Source organism: Seriola aureovittata, chromosome 16, assembly GCF_021018895.1.
Source record: "Seriola aureovittata isolate HTS-2021-v1 ecotype China chromosome 16, ASM2101889v1, whole genome shotgun sequence".
Taxonomy (NCBI): domain Eukaryota; kingdom Metazoa; phylum Chordata; class Actinopteri; order Carangiformes; family Carangidae; genus Seriola; species Seriola aureovittata.
In genome coordinates, this window is record NC_079379.1 from 10,733,768 (window position 1) to 10,756,103 (window position 22,336).

At 38.1% G+C, this 22,336-nt stretch overlaps 3 protein-coding genes across 3 annotated transcripts; 1 reads left to right on the forward strand and 2 right to left on the reverse strand.

Moving 5' to 3' along the window:
* Positions 1-433: 433 nt before the first annotated feature.
* Positions 434-6,221, reverse strand: ciarta (circadian associated repressor of transcription a). The gene is made up of 6 exons (XM_056398467.1): positions 5,959-6,221; positions 4,156-4,506; positions 3,974-4,049; positions 3,786-3,864; positions 3,519-3,672; positions 434-3,057 (listed from the first exon to the last, which is right to left on the reverse strand). Exons 1-6 carry the CDS (start codon positions 5,983-5,985, stop codon positions 2,689-2,691), a joined length of 1,056 nt encoding a protein of 351 aa, XP_056254442.1. The 5' UTR covers positions 5,986-6,221; the 3' UTR covers positions 434-2,688.
* A 3,938-nt stretch (positions 6,222-10,159) lies between these two features.
* Positions 10,160-13,603, reverse strand: mrps21 (mitochondrial ribosomal protein S21). The gene is made up of 2 exons (XM_056400151.1): positions 13,446-13,603; positions 10,160-10,740 (listed from the first exon to the last, which is right to left on the reverse strand). The coding sequence occupies exons 1-2, from the start codon at positions 13,526-13,528 to the stop codon at positions 10,560-10,562; spliced, it is 264 nt and encodes an 87-aa protein (XP_056256126.1). The 5' UTR covers positions 13,529-13,603; the 3' UTR covers positions 10,160-10,559.
* A 3,471-nt stretch (positions 13,604-17,074) lies between these two features.
* On the forward strand, positions 17,075-21,986 carry crabp2b (cellular retinoic acid binding protein 2, b). Its single transcript, XM_056399410.1, has 4 exons — positions 17,075-17,259; positions 19,996-20,174; positions 20,510-20,626; positions 21,675-21,986. Exons 1-4 carry the CDS (start codon positions 17,178-17,180, stop codon positions 21,723-21,725), a joined length of 429 nt encoding a protein of 142 aa, XP_056255385.1. The 5' UTR covers positions 17,075-17,177; the 3' UTR covers positions 21,726-21,986.
* The last annotated feature ends 350 nt before the right edge of the window (positions 21,987-22,336 follow it).

Sequence of the window (22,336 nt, forward strand, 5' to 3'; positions counted from 1 at the left end):
CTGTCCCTGTGATAGTTCTTTATGTATGTTCAGATTTTTCAAAACATGCAGTACAGATTCAGTATCTATATATCTGACTTACAGAGCTTAGAGTGTTACACCAAAATAACCACTTTTACGCTATTATAATAAATGAATAAAGTGTATTTTGAGAAAAATATTATTATCATGGACTGGTTACTATTGCATTTAAATCATGCATTATGAAAAAATATTATAATACTCAAATTACCGCTAAAATATACCAGCTATAATCAAAGCTCTGGCTGCTTTATTTAATGTTTAGGTGGCACATGCTAACACATCTTTGAATTAAAGAAAACTTTTAAATTACAAGATAAATAAATTTAGCTTATTTAAAAAAACAATTTAAGTTAAAGAGAAACTTAAGCAGGAAGTGTTACAAAAAAAATCAACAAACACTGCATTTTGATGAACATCATTTGTTTAATGTATAAAAATATGTGCATTTATCAATCAATCACAAGTAATGACAATATTATTATAAGAAACAAAGATATAGCCTTAAACAAAGGACACTAAAAAAATTAAAGACATATCACTGAGGAATAAGATTTTTACTCATCTTTCAGTGTTCTTCTATTTCACAAATGATATTTCACAGATGTGCAACCCAGCACAGCAAAACCTGTACTAGAAGATGCTGTATAATGCAACACTACACTATACCTTTGCTCTCTACCACATGCTTACAATCTTGATTTTAAATGACTTAACCCCAGGCCAATAAAAATGACTAATGGTGAAGCCTGCAGGATATCTACACAGCAGCACATTTGGTTTGCAATGACATAAGTGGTGAGATGATTATTTTGCTATTGTTAATCAAATAATAAATTGCTGATGTGATTCTAGGTAAGTTTATCATTACTTTTAAGGCTGACTGGTGACAAACTACCAGAGATGAAATGCCATTCAACATGAATGATATCTGATTTAAAATATGGTGGAACAATACCCAAATGCCATCAAAAATAAGTGATGTGTTCAGGAATGGAGTTTTGTTTACGATATCTCAAAGATATTATTAATTGTTCCATAATCAATAGTAAAGCACTTTGAGTGTTACAAATTTTACAACAGCAAGTCAGTGATACAAATCCAAATCACAGAAGCTGTTCTTTGCCCACATAATGACACACTGCATTTGGGGCATTTTGTGTTAGCAATAAAATTAATTGACTTTTTAAGCCTTTCAACTCCACAGTGCCAAAATGAAAGGAGTACAAATAAAACACAAAGAAATTAGAAATATTCCTCCAAAGTCTCTCACTCAAGCACTTGTAAAGCACGTATTCCAGGTGTAACACACGACTAGCTACACAAGTCTGCCGATGGAAACTCTTCTGATGTCAACAGTTTTGACGTTTCCTTATTGTCATCCAAAGTGCAGCTGCATCAAATCTAACTCAAACAGGATCAAATATATTATGCCTGTTTATGCTTCTATAAAAAAAAGTCACTCAAAAGTCACATGTCTAATAAAATATTACATATTCAAGTCTTTCTAATCAAAACAAGTTCACTCACCCGCTACCTTAACCAGCAACTGACACAATGATATCCAGCTGAGCATCTTCCATTTCCTCACCAAACACAGGTGGAGTAGTATTTTCTGTGCAGCACTTTACTGTTTTACCACAAGTGCCACTACACCTTTTCTTATCTACACAGAAACAAAGGGATGTGTGTGTTAACTATATAAAGAAGTAGTGACTGTGAAGTAAGGTGTATTTGATATGATAATGCAGAATGGTTATGTTTGGCAGATTTGGGCGGTAGCTACAAGCATTTACTATACATTACAATCAAGCAGCTGGCAAAAGCTATTTTAACATTCTCAAATGCCTGTGTTTTAAATGTTTTAATGTTTTAATCAACAGTGTTCATGATGGAAATACTTGTCTAACTGCACTAGGGCTGCAACTAACAATTATTTCCACTAAAAATTAAGCTGCCAATTATTTTCTCCATTCGTCTTTTCATTGTTTGGTCTGTAAAATGTAACAAAATAGTGAAACATGCTTATAACAAGTAAAACCGATTCAGTCAGTCAGTTTACTATCATATGTGACATAGAGAGAAAAGAGAGAAAAAAAATCATCAGATATAAGAAGCTGAAACAAGTAAATTCATTTTTGTTTTATAAAAATTAATTTAAAGACAACTGACTAATTGTTTCAGTTTAAAACTGTACCAGCGGTCTGTGTTTGCTCACTTGATTGAAAGTGAAAGTGATATCTGCTATTGCTGTGTTTCACAAATGGCATGAAATCTTATACTCAGCGCTGCATTCCACGGTATGAAAAAATACAAAATAGAGCACAGACCGCTTTAACACATCACACTTGAAAGGATTTTCAACATTTTTTAACTTAGTAAAAGTCAATGTAGACAACAGTCATACTCTTACAGACAAACAATATATAATTCCTTGTAGTATAGTGCAATAACTCTGGTGTTATCAAAAAGACATTGGATAGTTAGGGGTAAAAGAGAGTCTATCTGGATTTCTCCTCCTCCTCTTCTGGTTTAATGTGGCTTGAAGCCATCACAGACTGGCTCTGCACCTAACTTTATGCTTATGCAATCAAGTCTGCCCTCTGCCTTCACTCTGGCTGGCATGCTGTGTCACCTCCATGTGGTAGCAAGGTCATCTAAGGCCAGCTAAGGTGAGTCATTTGTAGTAACGGTCTCGCTGGAGGACACTGAACTGTCTTGTGTAGCTGGGCTTCCATGAGGGGAGGGCGGGGAAATCTCAGCCTGCTTTTGTCTCTTGCTACATAAATATGTCGGACTGCTTAAAGTGCCAGTGCTGTCTGTAAACTCACGTCCAGTTTTACAGCTGCACCCAGCTGGACCAACTGTTTCTTCCTCTGGAGTTCTCAGTTTTTTAGGTGATCCAGATAGACGTGTGGAAACACTCTCAAATGAAGTTGAATCATGGCAGCTCCCATGTTTTTCTTGTTGACGGTGCTTATGCTTGGTTGGGACATTGCCAGCATGGTGAGGATTTGACCAGCTCAGTTTTCTCTTCTGGAATAGGAAAGTAAGACCATAAGCAACGGTAACAAAACAAGGTCTTAAAGGAAAACTACAGTTTATTACAATTCAAGCTGAGCTGAGTTCTTTGAGATATGAAAGAAAACCCAAGTTGTAATTAACTATAATTTTCTTTTTTTTTTTTTAACAGACACAGCTATCAAAGACACAGCAAGCCTGGGGAGGTTATATCTTCAGCGCTCTAATAAACATGTTTTTTGTAGTTCCTCCTAATATTTTACTCTAACATTGTTTTTGTTTTCTTGTTATCTTTTTTGTATTTCACTTCACATGGATGTCTGATTGTAAAAAAAAGCACTATTTTAATTAAAAAAAAAAAAGGTTTAGTATTGTTATTTTAACTTCTCTGGGTCATGAGGCCCATGGTTTGATTAATGCACACTTGTAAAGTCATTCTCATATGGTAACAAAGGTAACATCAATATGACGCTCACCTTAACTGGCATGTGGAGTTGACTTTGGCACCAGTGTGGTCGAAGTTGGGGAGTGATGGTTTGTTTTGGTGTATCTATGGACTGAAATGCCACCTGAGGGAACCACATTTTTAGCATCATCTCTATCTGCAGCAGATTTTGAAGGTATTTCTCACTGCAGAAAAAGTGTCAAGGAACAAGCATTAATGACAATGCGGTATGGGTATGGATAACAATGACAATTCACTTCTTTCAGAATATTAAGCTTGCCATTTGTTATGGTCTTACCCCATTTCAGGCTTCTGTAGAATTCCAAGAATCCTCTGCAATCTATCGATGGCAACGCTCTGCTGGAAACTGGTTAAACCTGTTAAACCATTCAAACATATAGGCAAGTAGTCAGTTAGGGGGTTAATTAAAGGCTGGCTGCTTTGAAAAGAGATAATAATCTTGTTTGATTTTGCTCTGCCACATACCTTTGTCAAATCGCCCTGTCTTTAGTCCATGCAGAAGCTCAAGCAAAGGACGGATAAACCTGTGCAAATCTGCACACTGAGAAAATAAAGAGAAAATCAAGCTTTACAACTATGACTCATCTGCTATTTTGCTGACAAAAATACTAAAACAAAGAGCTAGGAATCAGTTTAAGGGTTCTCACTTTCTGTGCGAAGGCCAGGTCCCCTGGTGTCGCTGATGATGATACAAATGTGGCAGCTCCAGGAGAAGAGGCAGTGTTGGGATGCTTAATTTCCTCAGGGCAGTGTTTAGACTGGTCGCTCTTACACCTCAAATTCAGCTGATCTGAATGAGCTGGAAAATCAAGATAGTTTTCAGAATATGTGATTCCTTCGTCAACTGACAGGGACTTTCTTCTTCCACTGTCCCCCTCTCCCTCTGAGAAGAAGTCCGTTTCATCCTCAGTCTGGTCACTCTCACTGAGGACAAAGCTCGAGGTGGAGGGTAGCGAGTCATAAGATGGCCATTTGGAAGAACTTCCTAATGAATTCATCTGTGGAGACAGGAAGATAAGAGTAGAGAAAAAGAGGAGATTTGAATAGAGCTAGTAGGTGGATATTATGCAGCAAAGTAATCATCTCCAAACAGAAGTTCAGTAGATACAGATTTTGGCACTGGGCAAAATCAAACAGGTAGAATGTCTATGAAGATTCTCGGTCATCCAGGTAATGGTCATCCAAGAAAAGTTCGATCAAGGGCAACTTGGTTGTGGATACCTGAAGACATTTCACCTCTCATCCAAGAAGAGTCTTCAGTTCTAACTGACTGATGGGGAGACCCAGGTTTTTTAACAGGTACAAGCAGGTAGGTCTACAGTATTACAAGTTAAAAGGACATATAGTTGCACATACAGTACATTATCATTATACATGAATTTCCCCTAGGGGATAAATGAAGTATCTATCCATCTACTACATACAACAGGAAATGTGTTGTCTGTGTGTCTTCAAATTGTGCAAATCAAAGCATTAATATCAAAATTTCCATCCCCAAGGTGATTTTTCTTTAAAACATTTCCTACATTTAACGCAATGTAATACTGGCCAAATGAAAGGTCACAATACTTCTGTGCAAATATTTCAGTACTGCTGCTTTTGGAGATGGCTGTTGTTACTTTAAGAAGATACTGACATAAATAATAGTTGAAGATCAATATAAATATGCATATGAAATAAACAGAGACATTCATTTTGCATATTACTTAGTTCTATACTTAATTGTACAATGCATGCTTTAAAGATAAGTAAAGTACTAGCTATTTTACTCCAAAAATACTGTTCTCATACCACAATACTTATATAACTATATGTCAACCAACGCTTTACTACATACTTATGTGTGTCTACAGACCTGGAGTTATTTATATCAGAATCTCAATATTTAGCAAAAGAACCCAAACACAAGCCTTTTGTCAGAACCAGGCAAAAGACAAATGAGAAGTGTATTTGTTGCCAAGAGCTGCCAGTAATGTCCAGGCTCATTCTCAGCAAGTACAAAATAATCGATATGAGGACAAGGCAGATGGTCAACATTGATAGGTTATGACACTGAAAGACAACCACAACTACCTGCACCTATATGACTATACAAATCAACACGTGTGTGTGTGTGTGTGTGTGTGTGTGTGTGTGTGTGGTGTGTGTGTGTGTGTGTTTGTGTGCTCCAACAGAAATTAGTTGGGTCATCTAAGGGCAGTTTATAAATATATTAAGTGAAGATAAGTCTAAATCGTCTAACTTGTTAGATACATATATTGTGGAAAAACAGCAATTATATTTAAAACTGGTTGCAAGACGGTTGCACATAACCTGCAGAAAATGAATACTAAAAGTTATGAAAAGAAGTGGCTAATAAGACATGATTTGATGTTAAACAATTTAAACGTCGAGTGTAAAAAATAGCCAACACTACCCCAAAACAGAGAAATGTCAGAGAGAGCTCTTACCTTCAAGCGGAGTGGAGCTGGATTCATAAAGACAGGAAAACAAAAGAGCAACGCTCGAGAAGGCACGTCAACGCTTCTTGAACAAGTTGAACAATTTCAAGCCTTACAGAAGCAACTTCAACCAAGCGGACATCTATCTTTGTTGGCATATGTGTGTGCACACAGCGACTACGTTTGTTATCCAGTTACGCTCAGACCCTCCCTGTTGCTTGCATCTCTGCCCGTGTTTCGTTGACTTTGTCAGATTTCCAACCTGCATTAAAAGTACCCACGAAGAGCAACGGTCGCTACACGTGCTGAACAGGCACATATCCGCGATTGGCTGAAGACCGGTTCGATCTTGCCTCATTGGCTCAGAGGCTTGGCCAATCAGCAGCGTTCACAACGTCCGTTGGCTGGTAAATGCGTAGGTCCCACAGCACTCTCAAAGGCAGCACGTGTTGGTGGTGTGGCTGGAAAACGAGGGGAACAGCACGCGGCAGCTGACATCTGTTTAAAATTTTGGGATGCAAATGAGACCTGGTTTAACAGACGTACTGCAACAGTTACTTTATCATATATATGGAAATAATAGCGTCATTACAAGCCAGGCTGTTGAAATTTGTTTCCTAGACCCTTTTCCTGGTGGTCATGTTTTTTGTTTTTGCTTACCGTTACTGACCCCCCTTTCTCTAAAAAAAGACACACCTAGAGAGAGCAGGGGAGATAGGCTATCTGAGCATACAGACACAATATAGGAAAAAGGTTCATGAAAGTTGAACAGAGGCAAGATTTAGGTTTGTCACACAAAGTATAAAACAGTTACATTAGTCTGAAACATCATTATCTGTACAAAAGAGATCCTACTACATGGCTGGATTAATCTCCTAAAGGGCCCCAGGGCAACGATTTGGTGTGGCCCCCACTGACCCCCACAATACATGGCAGTTTAATTATTTCCTCTGGAAACTCAGAAACAAGTTTGATAAGTGAATAATCAGTTTAAAAAAATAACTGGTACTGGTAGCTTTTCAAATGTGAATATTTGCTCCTTTTATACGACAGTATACTCAACGTGTTTGTATTTTTGATAGTTGGTCAGTCAAAATAAAAGATTAGAATATGTTGGATTTTTTGGATTTTTTTTTTAAACTTTTTTTGACATTTAATAAAGATTTTTTTTAATCGTACAAAAGTTGATTATTAAAGAAAATTATTTTTATTTATCCAAAAAAGATGTATTGATAATAAAGATCATGCTTGCAGTTTTACAGCACTACCTTAGTTTTATGTGTTAATTACTTGACACACTCAAAAAGAAAAAAAACAATTTGATAAAACAAAACTTTAAAACAAACAAGATCAATACGAACTAAAACACTGAATGTCTTAAAACTAGAATGAACACAGAGTCCCTATATAAGCCAAATGAAAAAGGCTGAAGGACCATAGTTGATATTGTACTTCCATGGGGCAAATAACTAATCTGCAATTGATCAAAGTATGTAGATCCAAATGATATGAGGATATTCAGGAGTAAACCTGGGGGTCCCTGGTTAGTTGCCCACTTTGCCCTGTTGGTAATGAATCTGTGAGAAAACAACTTGACTTAACTTAGCATCACAACTGCTGACAAGGGCTTCATGGCAGGTAAAACATATAGCATGTACTCTGTTTTTTTTTTTTAATTATTTTTGACAAGACAATGACATGCAAACAAATGCAAATGAAACGGCATGCACATAATCAGCATTTCTGTAACCACTTGCTCAGTTAAAAACTGTGCACTTCCACTGCATTTTTTTATGCCTACAAATGATCAGTGTATCATTCAGAGAGAGGGAGAACTCATCACAAATGTCATATCTTCATTCCATGTGCATCTAGTTGTCTGATTTCCCATGATGTGTTTTAGATCGAACCAAGCATCTGCAAGACATAAATGTCTTATGTGTCCCTGTAGAGTAAAAGAGCACAGCTTTGCCATCAGAAAATCAAGGAATAATATAACATAAAATAAATAAATAAAACACCAACAGGAACAATTTTGTTTGTTTTTGTACTCTAGAAGCTCCAGCTTCTTTCTTGCTCATGCCGAAGTAAATGTGGATAAGACAGGCAGGCTTATGAGACGTGGCATCATAGGCCTATTAGAGCCAGAGACACCAAGCTCAGAATGCATGTCTTACATTGTTACATAATGAGATTGCTATATGCTGTAAGAGTGAATCACTTCTTTTATCACATGCAAAAATAGGATGATGTTACCTGCAGGAGCATGAGGTAATAGCTTGAAAAAAAAAGCTTTTTCCTGTCCAAAAGTAGATTACTATGATTGTAACCACTATTATTTTAAGAATAGTGTGTTACACATGTTGGAGGTATGGCAGAATAAATGGAAAAAGGAGTGTCAGTGAATGCATGACAGGAGCCAAAAAGTTCAGGGTGTGGATGAGTCTGTTTCAGTCTGAATTAATTGTCGTTATCACAAACTGATTTAATTAAAGTCGGATGAAGCTCCAAAGAGCCTATAGAGTTGCTGAGAGCAAAGGTGTGCCCAGGCTTTTAGTGTGACAAGTGGTGGCCAAATAAATGAATATCTAAGTAGTGATATGTTTGAAATTTTCCTCACTCTGCTGTTGATATTTGTCAGTGATAAGTTGACATTTGTCAGGTGGCACTGTGCAGGTGTGAACATTGGGATGGGGCCAGCAAAAACATTTGCACATTTCACAATCATGTTACCGAACACCAGCACTGAATGAACAACCTATGTTACACAGACTATTATATGCTGTATTTTCCCTCATGTTAAAATTATTATTTTTTTTTTTTAGATGGTGTTATTATACTATCATGCTATTATTATATCACTATACTATTATAACATATGCTATCTTAATATTATGTAAATAATATATACTTCTGCTCTCATCTACATACTCTTACAGTCTTTTACAGTTAAGAGTGGCACAGTGACTAGAGGGGCAACGCATTATTTATATAGGTTATTATCTATTAACTACATGCAGTAACCATATTGAGATAACTATATTAAGAATGTGTTATTCTTCTTCTACTGTTTATAATCTACTTGGTATTTTTTTCTTGTGTCAATCATGGGTTCCTTTTACTGCTTACATTCATGTACACACAGCATCTTAAATGGCAGTAGTCTTATGCGACGCACCCGCCTTTGTAGTATTGTTTTGTTTGTATGTTGTATGTAAAGTTGTACTGTTTTTAGCACTTTGGTTTGTAAGGAATGACATTTTGTTCAGCCGTATACTGTGTATGTGTATGAATGACAATAAAGTTGACTTGACCTTTACAATGCAACTGAGCCAGACTGAACCTGAGAAACCTTATGTTCTCCCTTTTCTTGTAAAAACCTACATAAAGAGCTTGAACTATCGGATTACTTGCCACTTATATATTTCAAATATGATAAGCTGTTCAGTTCTTAAAAAGGGTCAGAGAACATTTTTTTTCCCCTCTCTCTAGTGTTACGTAGCCATGCAGATATGTGAAAGGAAATTTAGTCGTAGAAGAATTACATTGAAAAAATTCAACATCATCATCATCCCTGTATCTTTGAAAAATTCACAGAACAGTCAGCAGCTTTCTTGGGGATTATCTTATACCGGAGGCAGTAATGGGCCTTTAAAGCGGTATCAGAGACAGCAGTCAATCGCTCTGAGTGTAAATTATAGGTAATCTCCCTCAGCCTTTACAATGCCACCCACTGACCGAAGCCACAGGACTAGGAATCAACATGACCTGGGAACTTCAAAGACAAGTGAGCCTGCTGCAAACGTTTACGTTTCCCTGCGTGAGGGAGGCGAGAGCAAGTGCACACATTAAGAACCCCTGTGGTGAAAGCTTGGTTCTGACAGATGTGCATGGCTGATGTGTCTCATTTGTGGGAGTTTGCTGACATCAGTGGACATCTACACCACACTGTGCAGTAGTGACCTTAAATTAATTTACAGCAGGCTGCTGCTGAGCAGAGACTCCTTTCACACAAAATACAGCTCCTGTATTGTTTGAATTTCCTCCAGCAAATGAGATCACGTCAAACTACTTCCAAAGCTTTTAAGGAGGCAAGGTGACACTTTATACTGTGCCCTACACACATCTGTTTACAGAATATACCACTTTGTCTTTTTTGTTTAAATATAAGTTTAACTGTGATTACTAATACTTTTTCACAGACACAAGATTTTAGGAAAATGTCATATTTATTAGCTTTTTCATCAGCAAGACTGTGTGAGAGGATTCAAAACACAAAATCAACCAAGCGTTCATTAACCTGCTCATTACAACCACTCACAAGTACAAGGATCTTTCTGTCCTAATGTAAGGACTGCAATCAGAATTTAAGAGGGAAAAAAGGGGAAAACAGCACTAAGTGTTGACCAGCAAATGAATCCACATCTTCCAACATGGTCTTTTCTTTTACCGTTAAACAATATGACATCACGAAAGCTGTTATTTTCTGTATTTCCCAAGTTCATTTGGATGTCAGTGACATTGTGTTGATATTGTTTGCTTCCTCCATTTTGCTGGTTCCGTCTCAACCAGTCCATCGATAAAGTCCTGTGTCATGACACTCCATTTTCCTAGCAGCCAAGCCAGGGATCCTCTCTGCTCGTCTTGGAGATAAAGGCAATTTTCCTGGCCATTTCCATGTGGTAGATCCGCCTACAATTCTCAAAGTTCTTCCGCTGTCGCTCTCGACAGGGCTTCTCGAAGTAGCGCTTGCGCTTCACGACATCAATAATCCCCTCCTGAGTTAGGAACCTGGAGTATGTAGAAAGAATGAGTGAATAGCTGGGACTTGAGTTGCAAGACACCACATTCAACAGGTAAAAGGAAGTAGCAGCACAAGTGAGCATTTCTTCTCAACCAATGGATTCTTGATAGGATAAATCATTTCTAGTTTTATAAATCAGAGACAAAAAGGCATTTAAATAATTTTTCTTTAACCTTTTTTATACACCCTGATACCATACATCCATTTCATGATACACTTTAAAGATCCAATCAAACATTTAAATTCTTGAATACTTGAAAATATGTTTTAAACCACTGATTATCACATTTATCAAGTATTTCTTTAGTTAAATCATGAGGTTTACAACTTTTCTTAACAACACATTATGTTACACATAGGGCTGGGCGATATGGCCAAAACTGTTATCAAAATAAAAATTTCTATATCAGTCAAAATCGATATTTATCACTTTAAATGCCACATCGTTATTTCTTTCATGTTTTAAGGCTGATTTTTTTCTCCTGAGTGAAAGTTGAAGAAACCAGAAAGTCAACTGTGGTTTTGAACTGTTCTATTTAGTCAGAACATGACAAACAGCAGAACATTTAAAAACTCTGAGTTGCAAACATTAAAAATATGATAAAATATGCATGATTAAGATCTAAATCCTTTTTACTCAACAAAGTAAACAGAAAATTCTGCAGTGTGGAACTGCACACACGTGACATTTGCTCAGACTGCAAAATAAATATTTAAATAACTAAATAGACAAAGAAGCTTTGCACCTGGCGCTCGTCGAGGGTCCACTAATACTCGTTTGGGCCTGTATGTACTTTCTCTGTGTTCTAATGGGTGATATCGTTTCAAATGATGGATCAGGTTTGTGGTGTTCTTGTCTTTAATGGAACATGTCTCCGGCAGTTTCCAGTGCAGATTGCTGTTTTTATGTCCGACTGTAAATAGCCAAAATATCACCAAACTACCGAAGTGGAGTGGCCTCTCTTGTCAAAGATATCTTCCTCCTTCGAGCTGTGTTCTGCCTTCTCTGTGGTGTCGCTCATTTCGCCTTATTTGCTTACTCCGCTCCAACTTCAAGCCCGTCAGCCACTGCGTGCGTTTGTAAATAATATCACGTGCTGGCCTGCGTTTACGCCTCTCACCGTGCATCCTAACTTGCGCAATGCAGACCTCTATTCCTGCGACATGATTGGCCGTTCGCGATTCATTTGTGGGCTTGCTATAAGCAGGGAAATTAATCATATCGTACATGTATCGAACGTTTTTAATGTTTCTATCGTGGAAAATAATTTTGGATTAATTATTGCTATCGTTTTATCGCCCCTATCCACTATCTGTCACCACCACTAAGATGCCTAATCCCGATACGTCTTCGGCAAAGGTGGTCTCATCCGAGCCAAAACCAGAACCTACAACAACATCCAAAAGGCTAAAATATGTGGCTTTCACAAAGGATGGCTTGTCCGATTTCCGTGCCTCAGGTATGACAAAACAGCCAACATTGTGTGCTGCATTTATTGCAAAGAGTGCGGCCAAAGCATGGCTGGGAACAGTGCTTTTGTTCGACAAATGCCCTGCTTTATCCACAAAAATCTTACTTCGCCTTCAGCTATTTAACAGCTGTAAATGATGCAGGAAACATTCACGTTACCTGGTGATAATCACAACACAGGCAAACACTGCCTACTTAATAATAAGCCTCATAAACAAACGACTGCCTTAGGGTATGGGTTTTAGCATGACAAAGCAAAACTCAGGTGTAATTAAAGAAAACTGCTTTTGTTGTTTGCTAAGAAGTGTACACTGTGGCCATAACAATGCACATACCGAACACAAGTCATATGTCTGGTCATGTGAGTGTATCACTCACCCACATGTGACGTTATTGTGTGTAAAATAAGTGAGCATACTTTTAGATAAACACATTACTGGATTTGTTAAGTTTCCATGTATCCTCAACTTTTTTCTTGTTAAAGATGGCAGACATGATTTCACCATGTTCACCATGACACCCACATGCAATGGGAAAGGCAAGTTTGGAGCACTTGCAGATGATCATTTTCTTCGTTATGGATCTGCCATGAATGTAATTGTTTTTCTTTTCTGCCAGATTGAGTGCAGGCTTTGTGGGGACAAGTGACTGTGTTGATCAACCATCTGTTGATGGAGGGTTCTAGTCAGAAATGATAATAAAATGAAACACTGCTGTTTGGGTCCACAGCAGGAGCAGCCGTGCAACTAATTAAAAAAGTTAGTCAGGAACCTTGTATTAGTCAACAAAGAAACCCCATTAAAGCCTGAAATAACCAATGTCAACAATACAATCACATTAGACTGGATGATATTTACATACGATGGAGTTTCTCATTTTCCCTTTTAGATTTTTGAATATGCAATTCAGGTACACGTTATTCAACAACTGCTGCTGCTAGTGCGACCAAATATCCCAACAGTGTTAGAAACATTACTTATGCGGCTACACAGTTTAATGTTATGTTCACATTATTTTATCCACTTACACATATATCTATACCCCTAAAAACACAAACATACACGTTGAGCCATCTTATACACAAGCAGCGACACCACAGCGCAGCCGCAGCTCTGTGACATTGAGCGGAAGGCTAATGTTAATTTAGCTAACGTTAGCTTGTCATTCCCTGACTAACAACACATTTTATCTCATGGCTTATCTTAAAAACACAACGTTTACCTGTTTAAAGCCGTATATGCGGCATCAACGTTGCCGTTTTCAACCATCACAGTCCGAGCAACGAAGCGAAGGTGCCTCGACATGATGAGATCGGTGCTTGCTCAAGCGACGGCCGTCTGGAAACACCGACTTGTAAAAGGTTCCGGGTACAAGAAACCCTGCATGAAACAACGCTAGGTGACGCTTCACTCAACCTTTCTCGTGAGTTACAATGGTCCTGTCCTGTGGTTGGCTGTATATTGTTATTTTTTTTAGAATGAATTACGCAAAGTTTCGATATTTCAAGTAAATTTTCACTTCTATTTAAAGTTGTGCTGTGGGATAAAAACAACGATACTCTATGCCCGCTGTCATTTTTATTTTATCTAATTCATTTTCATTTTCAATGAATTCTTAGCATGTTATTGATAGAGTGTGTGCGTGTGAGGAAAATAAGTTAATTATTCACTTAATTTCCTTTCCAAATGCTTAAACCTCACAGCTTGTATCCCTGGCCACAGCAAATGTTCTGTGCAAAGGTTTTAGGCACTACAAGTAAAGTTAGGATGCTTTTGAAAGCATCTATCTCTTCATGTAATCCCAGACTAACACCATGATGATGAGATTGACTCTATGGGGTCCATACCATCTCTTGCAGAACTCCTTGTTCTTCTTGTCACTGAAGATAGTTCTTAATGACTCTGGTTGTACGTTTGGGGTCATTGTCATGCAGCAGAGTGAATTTTGCCTACTGCATGTGAATGAATGATTGAAAGAAAAGAAAGACCAACAAACACCCTGGTGTCTTTAGCACAGAGAACCAAACCGAAGCTATCATAGTTTACATAAAGGGAATTATGAAGGAACTACATCTGTGGTCATGGGGACAGGGACAGGGACAGTGGTGTCCAGTGTTATCCTTTCATCGGGGCCATTCTCCTCTTCCTCTTCTCATCCCTGAGTTGCTGAGGTCAGCCAGCGGTGAATGGTGGCCTGGATAGTAATTTCTAATGTGCAATTAAAAGTGCTTTTATTATGTCCTTTCTTGACATAAAATACAAGGCTAATTCCCATGTTACTGTAACTCGATATGGTATTGTGTCTGCATGGTGCCACAGACAGGAATGCTGAGACAACTTGCACAGATAACATCATGATGCATGAATGCACTGCATCATGTTTCCAGACCTGATGACATATTCTTGGCAGTGAGTGGGCATGTGTGTGAAAGAGTGTGAGAAAGAGAGAACAGAGTATAACATAAAAAAAGGTATGTATTGATGGGTTTTATTTTACTTGGGGTGTTATGATCAAATAGCCTACATCTCACTGACAATACCTGAGGTAAAATGTATTCAAAAACTATTATTCATTTAGTATTCAACTTTAACTCAAGTTATCATTTTACTTAGGCAAGCCTGAGTTTGTTCAATATATTTGAAAAAAATGAAATAAAGACTTCACTATTCCAGTTTCAACTGAACATTCTGTTGCTATAGCAACCGCTACTGACAGTGTTCCAACTGAAGAATAATTGACATTTTTACATTTTGTTGACCAGAACCTTTTATCCACTCTCTAATTGCCATTGCCATACATGTAATTACCTATAGCTACTCTCTTCTTATGGTAATTTGTCACTGTTGTTCATGATTTGAAATATTAAATCAGTTTTTCCTTCGTGATTAGTGCTAACCAAATTAGCTATTCTGTTAGCTGCCTGAAGCTAATGTGTTGCTCACATTACAATAGTACATTTCACTACTGCTCATTCCAGAAAGGTCACTGCCAGGAAACATGTTATTTAGGGTATTTTGTTTATCAAATGGACAATGAATTGTTCGTTTCCAATGGCGGTAGTGCTAGCAACATGGCTACTGCTATCAGCCTAGCTAGTGTTTGTGACATTCTGATATTAGATTAGATTAGATTAACTTTATTAATCCCACAACTGGGAAATTCATTTACCACAGCAGAAAAATAAACATCTATAGAATAAACATCTATGGAAATATACATCTAAAATACACCAAATATACACTAATAAATACAATATACACAATAAACACGATATGCACATAGTAGTAGAAATATTGCTAACTGAATGTTGGTTTTGACAAAATTATCATCCTTGATGTGACAAAATTGACAAAATCAATCCAAACGTAGATGGTGTCATTATTCTATAGCCAAAATCAACATTTACTTCATAATAAGTTAAAAGAAAAAGGTTGTCTATTGTCACTGTAATGTATTAAATTAATTTAGTGTTAGCTTTTGTGACTCATTCTACTTTTACTTTTGTGGACTCTGCATGTATGTTTATCAAATAAATAAATGTATTGTACTTTCCATGGGGATTTAATGTTGATGTTTGCCATGAGGGACAATGTCACTAATTTGACAAATCTGAATCTCAACCTCTGTCATTAAATGTGTTGTGTTTTATCTAATATGGTTTCCCAATTTTTTCCAGTAAGATCTTCCATCTTTACTGAAAGTGTGTATATCTTTTATTTTTTACACCTTAATTTTTCTTTTTTTTGTCCCAATTAGGCAAACTTGATTTTGAAAGTAAAAAAAAGATTCACTTTGGTTGTTGTATCAGTCACTTCTTTAACAATGCCAGCAATTCTGATCCAGCTCAGTTCAAATTCAAATAATTCAGTTTCAGTTCGTACAGTAACACATTACAAACATGTGTTATGCATTGTTCATGTAAATATAATAATAATAATGTAAGATCATTATTGACATTACAGTGTAAAATATATTCAATTCATGTTTCAGGAATATTAAAATTGAAGAATTTCAGCTTTAGCAGAATATATTTGTGCATAAATTACAGACACAGAGTTCACATGTAAAGTGAACAGTGATTCAGAGTGCCTGACTGAGAAGGTAAACAGTGTCTTATGTTTCTGTTTGTGTCCAAACATCGCATGGAGCCCTAATGACATGTAACCTGCCACTGTCCAGTTCAGATAAAGACAGGATGAGATGGCCACATGAGTCAGCGTTGGGAAATGAAAGTGATACCCTATTGTGCTGTTTGATTAAACTGGCTTTGTATTTCCTCTCTCTTAAATTTGAACTGTGGAGTGAAAATGCTGATGGCACTTTCCTGGATGGATGCCTCCAGCTGGATGTCTTATCTTCTGCCCTTTCATTACCAGCTTTCCCACCCCCCACTCTCACACATTAACCCTGATATCTGATTGCACATTCCATATCTCAGAAAACTTAACACATGATTTCAGTTAGACTGTTTTTAAAATATATATATATATATATAAATATCGGCTTTTTAATTTTTTTTTTGTATTCCATTGCTTACTTTACTTACTTTGTTATTTTCTCGACTTCTTGTCAAATAACTGGGACTAACATTGCACCAGCCTATAAAACAATTAACACCTTTCCTTATTATCGGAGCCGGCTACTCATCGACATCAAAGGACTTACTGGAAGTGCATTTTCCAGCTCGTATCCAAATCTTTCACCATGCTGACAGAGCTGGAGGGTACAGAAGGAGTCAGGGGGAAAGTCCCTCCCTGCCACCGGACTCTGTATTGGCTGTTTCAGCATCAGATCCTAGGCGAGCTGTCAGCCAATGGATGGAGGCGCAGATGCAGGCAGAGGAGGCGGCTTTACAAACTGGGGTAACGGGAGGGACAGACATCTACCGGAGAGGCTGCGGTCAGAGTCGACTTCTTATCTGCTGAAATCATTTCTGCAGCTGCTTGTATTGAAATGGAGAAGAAAGTCACAGATTTCTCAGGAAAATGGAAAATGAAGTCTTCGGAAAATTTCGAGGAACTTTTGAAAGTGCTGGGTGAGTAATTTATGTAGCCTAAACGTATAAATAGACTATAGGCCTCCTTTTACTTCGCTTGCTGAAAGTGCTCAATAAAGCTGTTGCTCTGACCTGAAACCGTTTCTAACACAAGATGAGGCTGCACTCCACTTTTTCCAAAATGCCTTACATGAAAAACTTCTCAAACTTTGATGCAAGTTTATTGTCAAGCTGCATATTGTTTATCTGGTTTATCATCAATCATTTAGGTGCATTGTTAAAATGCAAAAAAAAAAAAGATAAAGGAAGGAAAGGGATGCATCTCCCTTGCAAAGACCCGTCAATCATTTTGTCAGTGGCGTAATCAGCTGGAAATCCACTTGACTTAGAGGTCAACTGGAAAACCGAAGTGGTCTGAAGTGACTCTCTGTGGTTAAATTGGTTTGCTCCTGCCCTGCTCACCTATGTTCCTGAGAATGTGTCTTGTTAAGGTACATGAGGCTGAACAGGTTCCAGTTATAAGTCCTCTTCGGGGAGAACAGGAGAGAGAGGTCAGACGAGGGCCAGCCAGTGGCATCCATTAAAAATCTGAAGACAAATAGCCTGTGGAGGAATGTTAGATTAGACTCATCTGAAGCAGGGTCCTCCTCATGCGGTTGTAATTAGAGCCAGTGTAAACGGAACTAAGCCTTGACATGGGCCCCAGCAGCCAGTCGGCTCTGAGAACGACTTTCCTTCACTGCCCTGGGCCTCCCTGACCCAATCTATCGCTGTGTGTGTGTGTGTGTGTGGTGTGTGTGTGTGTGTGTGTGTGTGTGTGTGTGTGTGTGTGTGTGTGTGTGTGTGTGTGAATGTGTGTGTGTGTGTGTGTGTGTGTGTGTGAGAATGTGTGTGTGTGTGAGAATGTGTGTGTGTGTGAGAATGTGTGTGTGTTGCCTCTGTTAGTACCACTGCATGAGCAAATATGGTCTGAACCTGAATCAGATTTGTCAGATCGTCCTGATCCCTCTGAGGCCAGTCCAGCTCACATAAATAATCACAGGCAGGTTACATTTGTTTTACATTTATTAAACATCACCTCACATCCCTACTGACCCCAGACATAGATGTTGATATAAGCTATTTCTATTAGTTTCAACCAAGTTGTACTTTGCACATCACTATTTTTTTTCCTACAGGTTATACCTCTCTGTTGAAAATCATTTTTTCTCTTGCTGCATAAATCCATAGATGAATTATAGGTAGGCCCATGGGCCCTGCATGGGGACCCCCTAACCCCTTGGGCCCAAGAGCCTACCGGCTAAGGCCCAAGGGCCCAAGGGGTCAGGGAGCCCCAGGGCCAGAACCTCTGTTTGAAGTGACTTAACATTTCATGTTGGAAAGTCAATCAAACGACTACAGAGACAAAAAAGATTTTTTTTTAAAAACAACCACAAAGAGATGCAAAATGGCAACAACAAGAGGCAAAGATACAATAAAGACACACAAAATTGTTACAAAATGACCACAAAGATACTTAAAAATACCACAAAGACACACAAAATGACTACAAAGTGATGCAAAACAAGCACAAATAGAGGCAGAATGACTACAAAGATGCAAAACTACTACAAAATGACCACAGAGACTCAATGTGAACAAAAAATGACCACAAAGAAAGGACCACAAAATACAACCAAAAAAAAAAAGACACAAAACAACCATGAAGAGTCGCAAAATGGCTACATATTTACATCTCTTTTAGTAAGGGGAAAGGGGTTCATGCATAAATCACATACTCTATAGCTGTCTTTAAATATCACCATCAATCATCCCAATGAAGGAATTGCAGTAGCTTTCTTTTCACCTCCACGTCAGGCAGAAACATTTTTTTTTTGCAGCAATGAAAAGATGAGCTCTAAAGGGGTAAAAAAGTTTTGGCTGACAGCAAGTTGAGTGGATAATCACTGACTTTACGTTTTGTAACTTTGGTGGTCCTTGTTTCTGCACCTCAGATAGTCAAGAATGTGTTTTTCTTCTGTCATTTTTCCAATATGCCTTTAACAGTGTCACACTAATTAGTGGTTTAAAGGACCATACCAGTGGTTTTGCCTGCCATCCATCCATCAGTCCATTAGATATACTACTCATCCTTTGAGGGTCGCGGGGGTCTGGAGCCAATCCCAGCTGACATTAAACCATCCAGCAAATCACATATGCTCTACATTACTGGCAACCGTTTGCTGAAGCATACCATAAATTCTGACTTGAAACAAAGAAATTAATCAAAATGAACATTTCTTTCCTTCTCTTTTTTGGTTTAAAAAAGTTATGTTATTATTGTGTGGCAATGCAGCAGCACAGTCTGTTTTTGTAGGCTGCCAAAAAAAGCATCGCATTCATAACTTTTGTTCAAGGAAAACCGAACCAAGGAGACACATAATAAGCAAATATGGGCATTGTGAAAAGAAGGAATGAATTTGGCTGTAGTTGCTGTGTGGCTGGTGACTCTCAAACTATCAGATGACATAGTTTTACTGAACACCAAGCAAAGAAAATCTTTCCCTGCTTGTTGCTGCATTACCACATAGTGATCATGTAACATTCTCAGTCTCCAAGACTCCTGCACATTTATACTACTGGTCAAAGTTTCACTGTTTGGGCTACAATATTTAAAACCCCTGGTATGCTTCTTTATTCACAGCTGTACATTCTTTCCACCCATCACAAACCAACCCAGGTGGGACTTTCACCACAGCTGCCAGTTTAATATTTCTTCTGTTTGTGTGTGGTCAGGTGTGAACGTGTTCCTGAGGAAGATTGCAGTGACTGCCGCCTCCAGCCCGGCAGTGGAAATCACCCAGCAGGGAGAGAGTCTGTCCATCAAGACATCCACCAGCGTCCGCACCACCCATGTCTCCTTCACCGTGGGTCAGTCCTTCAATGAGACAACAGTGGATGGACGTCCCTGCACGGTTCGTGCTCCTTTACTTCCCTTATAAAAAATCTTGTATAATGTCAATACATGCATACCAGCATTTGGCCAAGGACAGCACAACTAGCCACAATTCTGCACAGACGAAACATATGGAAATAATTTCAGTGCAACTCCAGAGTCAGTCCTGGTGATAGTGCGTGGATCTGTTGTTGAGTCAGTGGTGAAGGACAGACCATAAAAATGTTCTGACGTGCGCCTATTGGCACACCGAGCTCCAGATATGATGAGACACACGCTCATAGTAACTTCATAGTGTCCAAAGCACTTAAATTATGTCAGTTATTAATATTCTTCTTCTGCGAATCCCTGCAGAGTCTTCCAAAGTGGGAAACAGACACTAAGATCAGCTGCGAACAGGCTTTACAGAAAGGTGATGGGCCCAAGACGGCGTGGACCCGAGAGCTGACCAATGATGGAGAACTGATACTGGTAATTACTTGTGTAGAGCAGACACTAAAACTTAACGACTAGTCTTAGAGCTTTTAAGTATTCAAAATTTACCACTCTTACTTATACTTTATATCGCTTATTTAAAAGAGATACATAACAAATTAAAAAAAGACTAAGAGTCTACAGTTCTGCGAGCAGTTCAGTGAAGGTATACTTAAGCACAGCAGTGCTGTGAGCAAATGTTAAATGCTAATATCAGCATGTTAGCATGCTGGTGTCACTTGTTCACAAAATGTTCCAAATATGTAACACAGCAAAAAATAGCAGACCGGGTTACTTAAATGATACTACAAGGATAGCAGTCGGGGTAACCATCCTGGAATTATCCAGGAACACTTCCAAGTAAAATGAATGGGTAGTTTTTGCCTGTTTTTTCCTTTCTACAAGGTATTGTACAAATCCTGCATCGTCACATTTTGCTTAAAACTGCAAGTGTCAACCTCATGGTGATGCTAGACAAAAAGTCACCAAAGTCGGTCAGATTCATCCACTGAGGTCCATGAATGTCTGTACAAAGGCCCAGTGTAACTCAGTCAACAGTTTTTGAGACATTTCAATCTGGACCAAAGTGGTGGATTGATCAACATTGCTTTCACTTGAACAATGCTGCTAGTGTGGCCAGAAATATCTGGCTGTTGTTTATCATTCTTCTGCATGATACTTGTGCTTTCTCTTTTGCTCTGTAGTTCACCAGAAAACCAACTGACCATTTGACCACTTACCTTCTGGGAAAAGAAATTTAAAGGAAAAAAAAAAATGAACAACTCATCTGCAAGTTGGAGGGTCTTTCTCCTGAGTCTAAGAGTCTAAGAGCTAATTAAAAAAACGTGTCATGTTTAAGGAGGATTTTCCACAACCTGGCAACTAAAACTCTAAATCATGTTTATTTCAATGATTAATAAAGCATTATCTATTATTCATCATTATTCATCATTTATTAACTAACATTTAACCCAGTATAAAGGATGCCTCTTGATAACAGGGTACCAAAAACTTAAACTGTCTTTTTGTTGCTGTTTTCTTTCAGACAATGACCGCTGGGGATGTTGTCTGCACCAGAGTTTATGAGAGGGAATGAGGACACGTTTTCCAAGACTGTCATACAATACTCCTGTTTTGTTTCTCATGCATGGTTTACATTTACTCGCCTAGTTTTCTTCTTTTTCATCCTACTTGCAGCCAGTCAGATGTTGGTCAGATTTTGCTGAAACAATCCAATAACACCAAAGCTAAATGTACTTTTTATGTATCATATAGAAATGTCACACATTCCTTTTTTAAAGCTATATTGCTGTGTCTAAAGCCTTTCTTAAGATGTTAATAAACTGTTTTATATGAATTTACTGTATGATGATTCCTTTCCAAACACTCATTCTTTATGCTGCCTCCTCCCTGCACCTCATATTCCCATGTCAACCATCTGCATATCACTTTACATCACTGTCTGCCATTCATTCTCTGAATACGCTGATTATTCCACACCCTTTCCCCCTCCATCTTTCCATTTGAAATCCAGTACCTTGTCCTCTGTGTGCTCTCTGTCATCATAGCTCACTACAATATGTACTTAAAATTACTTAAAAAAAACCCCCAAAGACAATTCATATTTTATAAACTCTGCTTTGAGAGACATTTTGGCAAAGACAGAGAGGGAAATGGGGAGTGGAAAGGAAAATGAGGGCGGGAAAC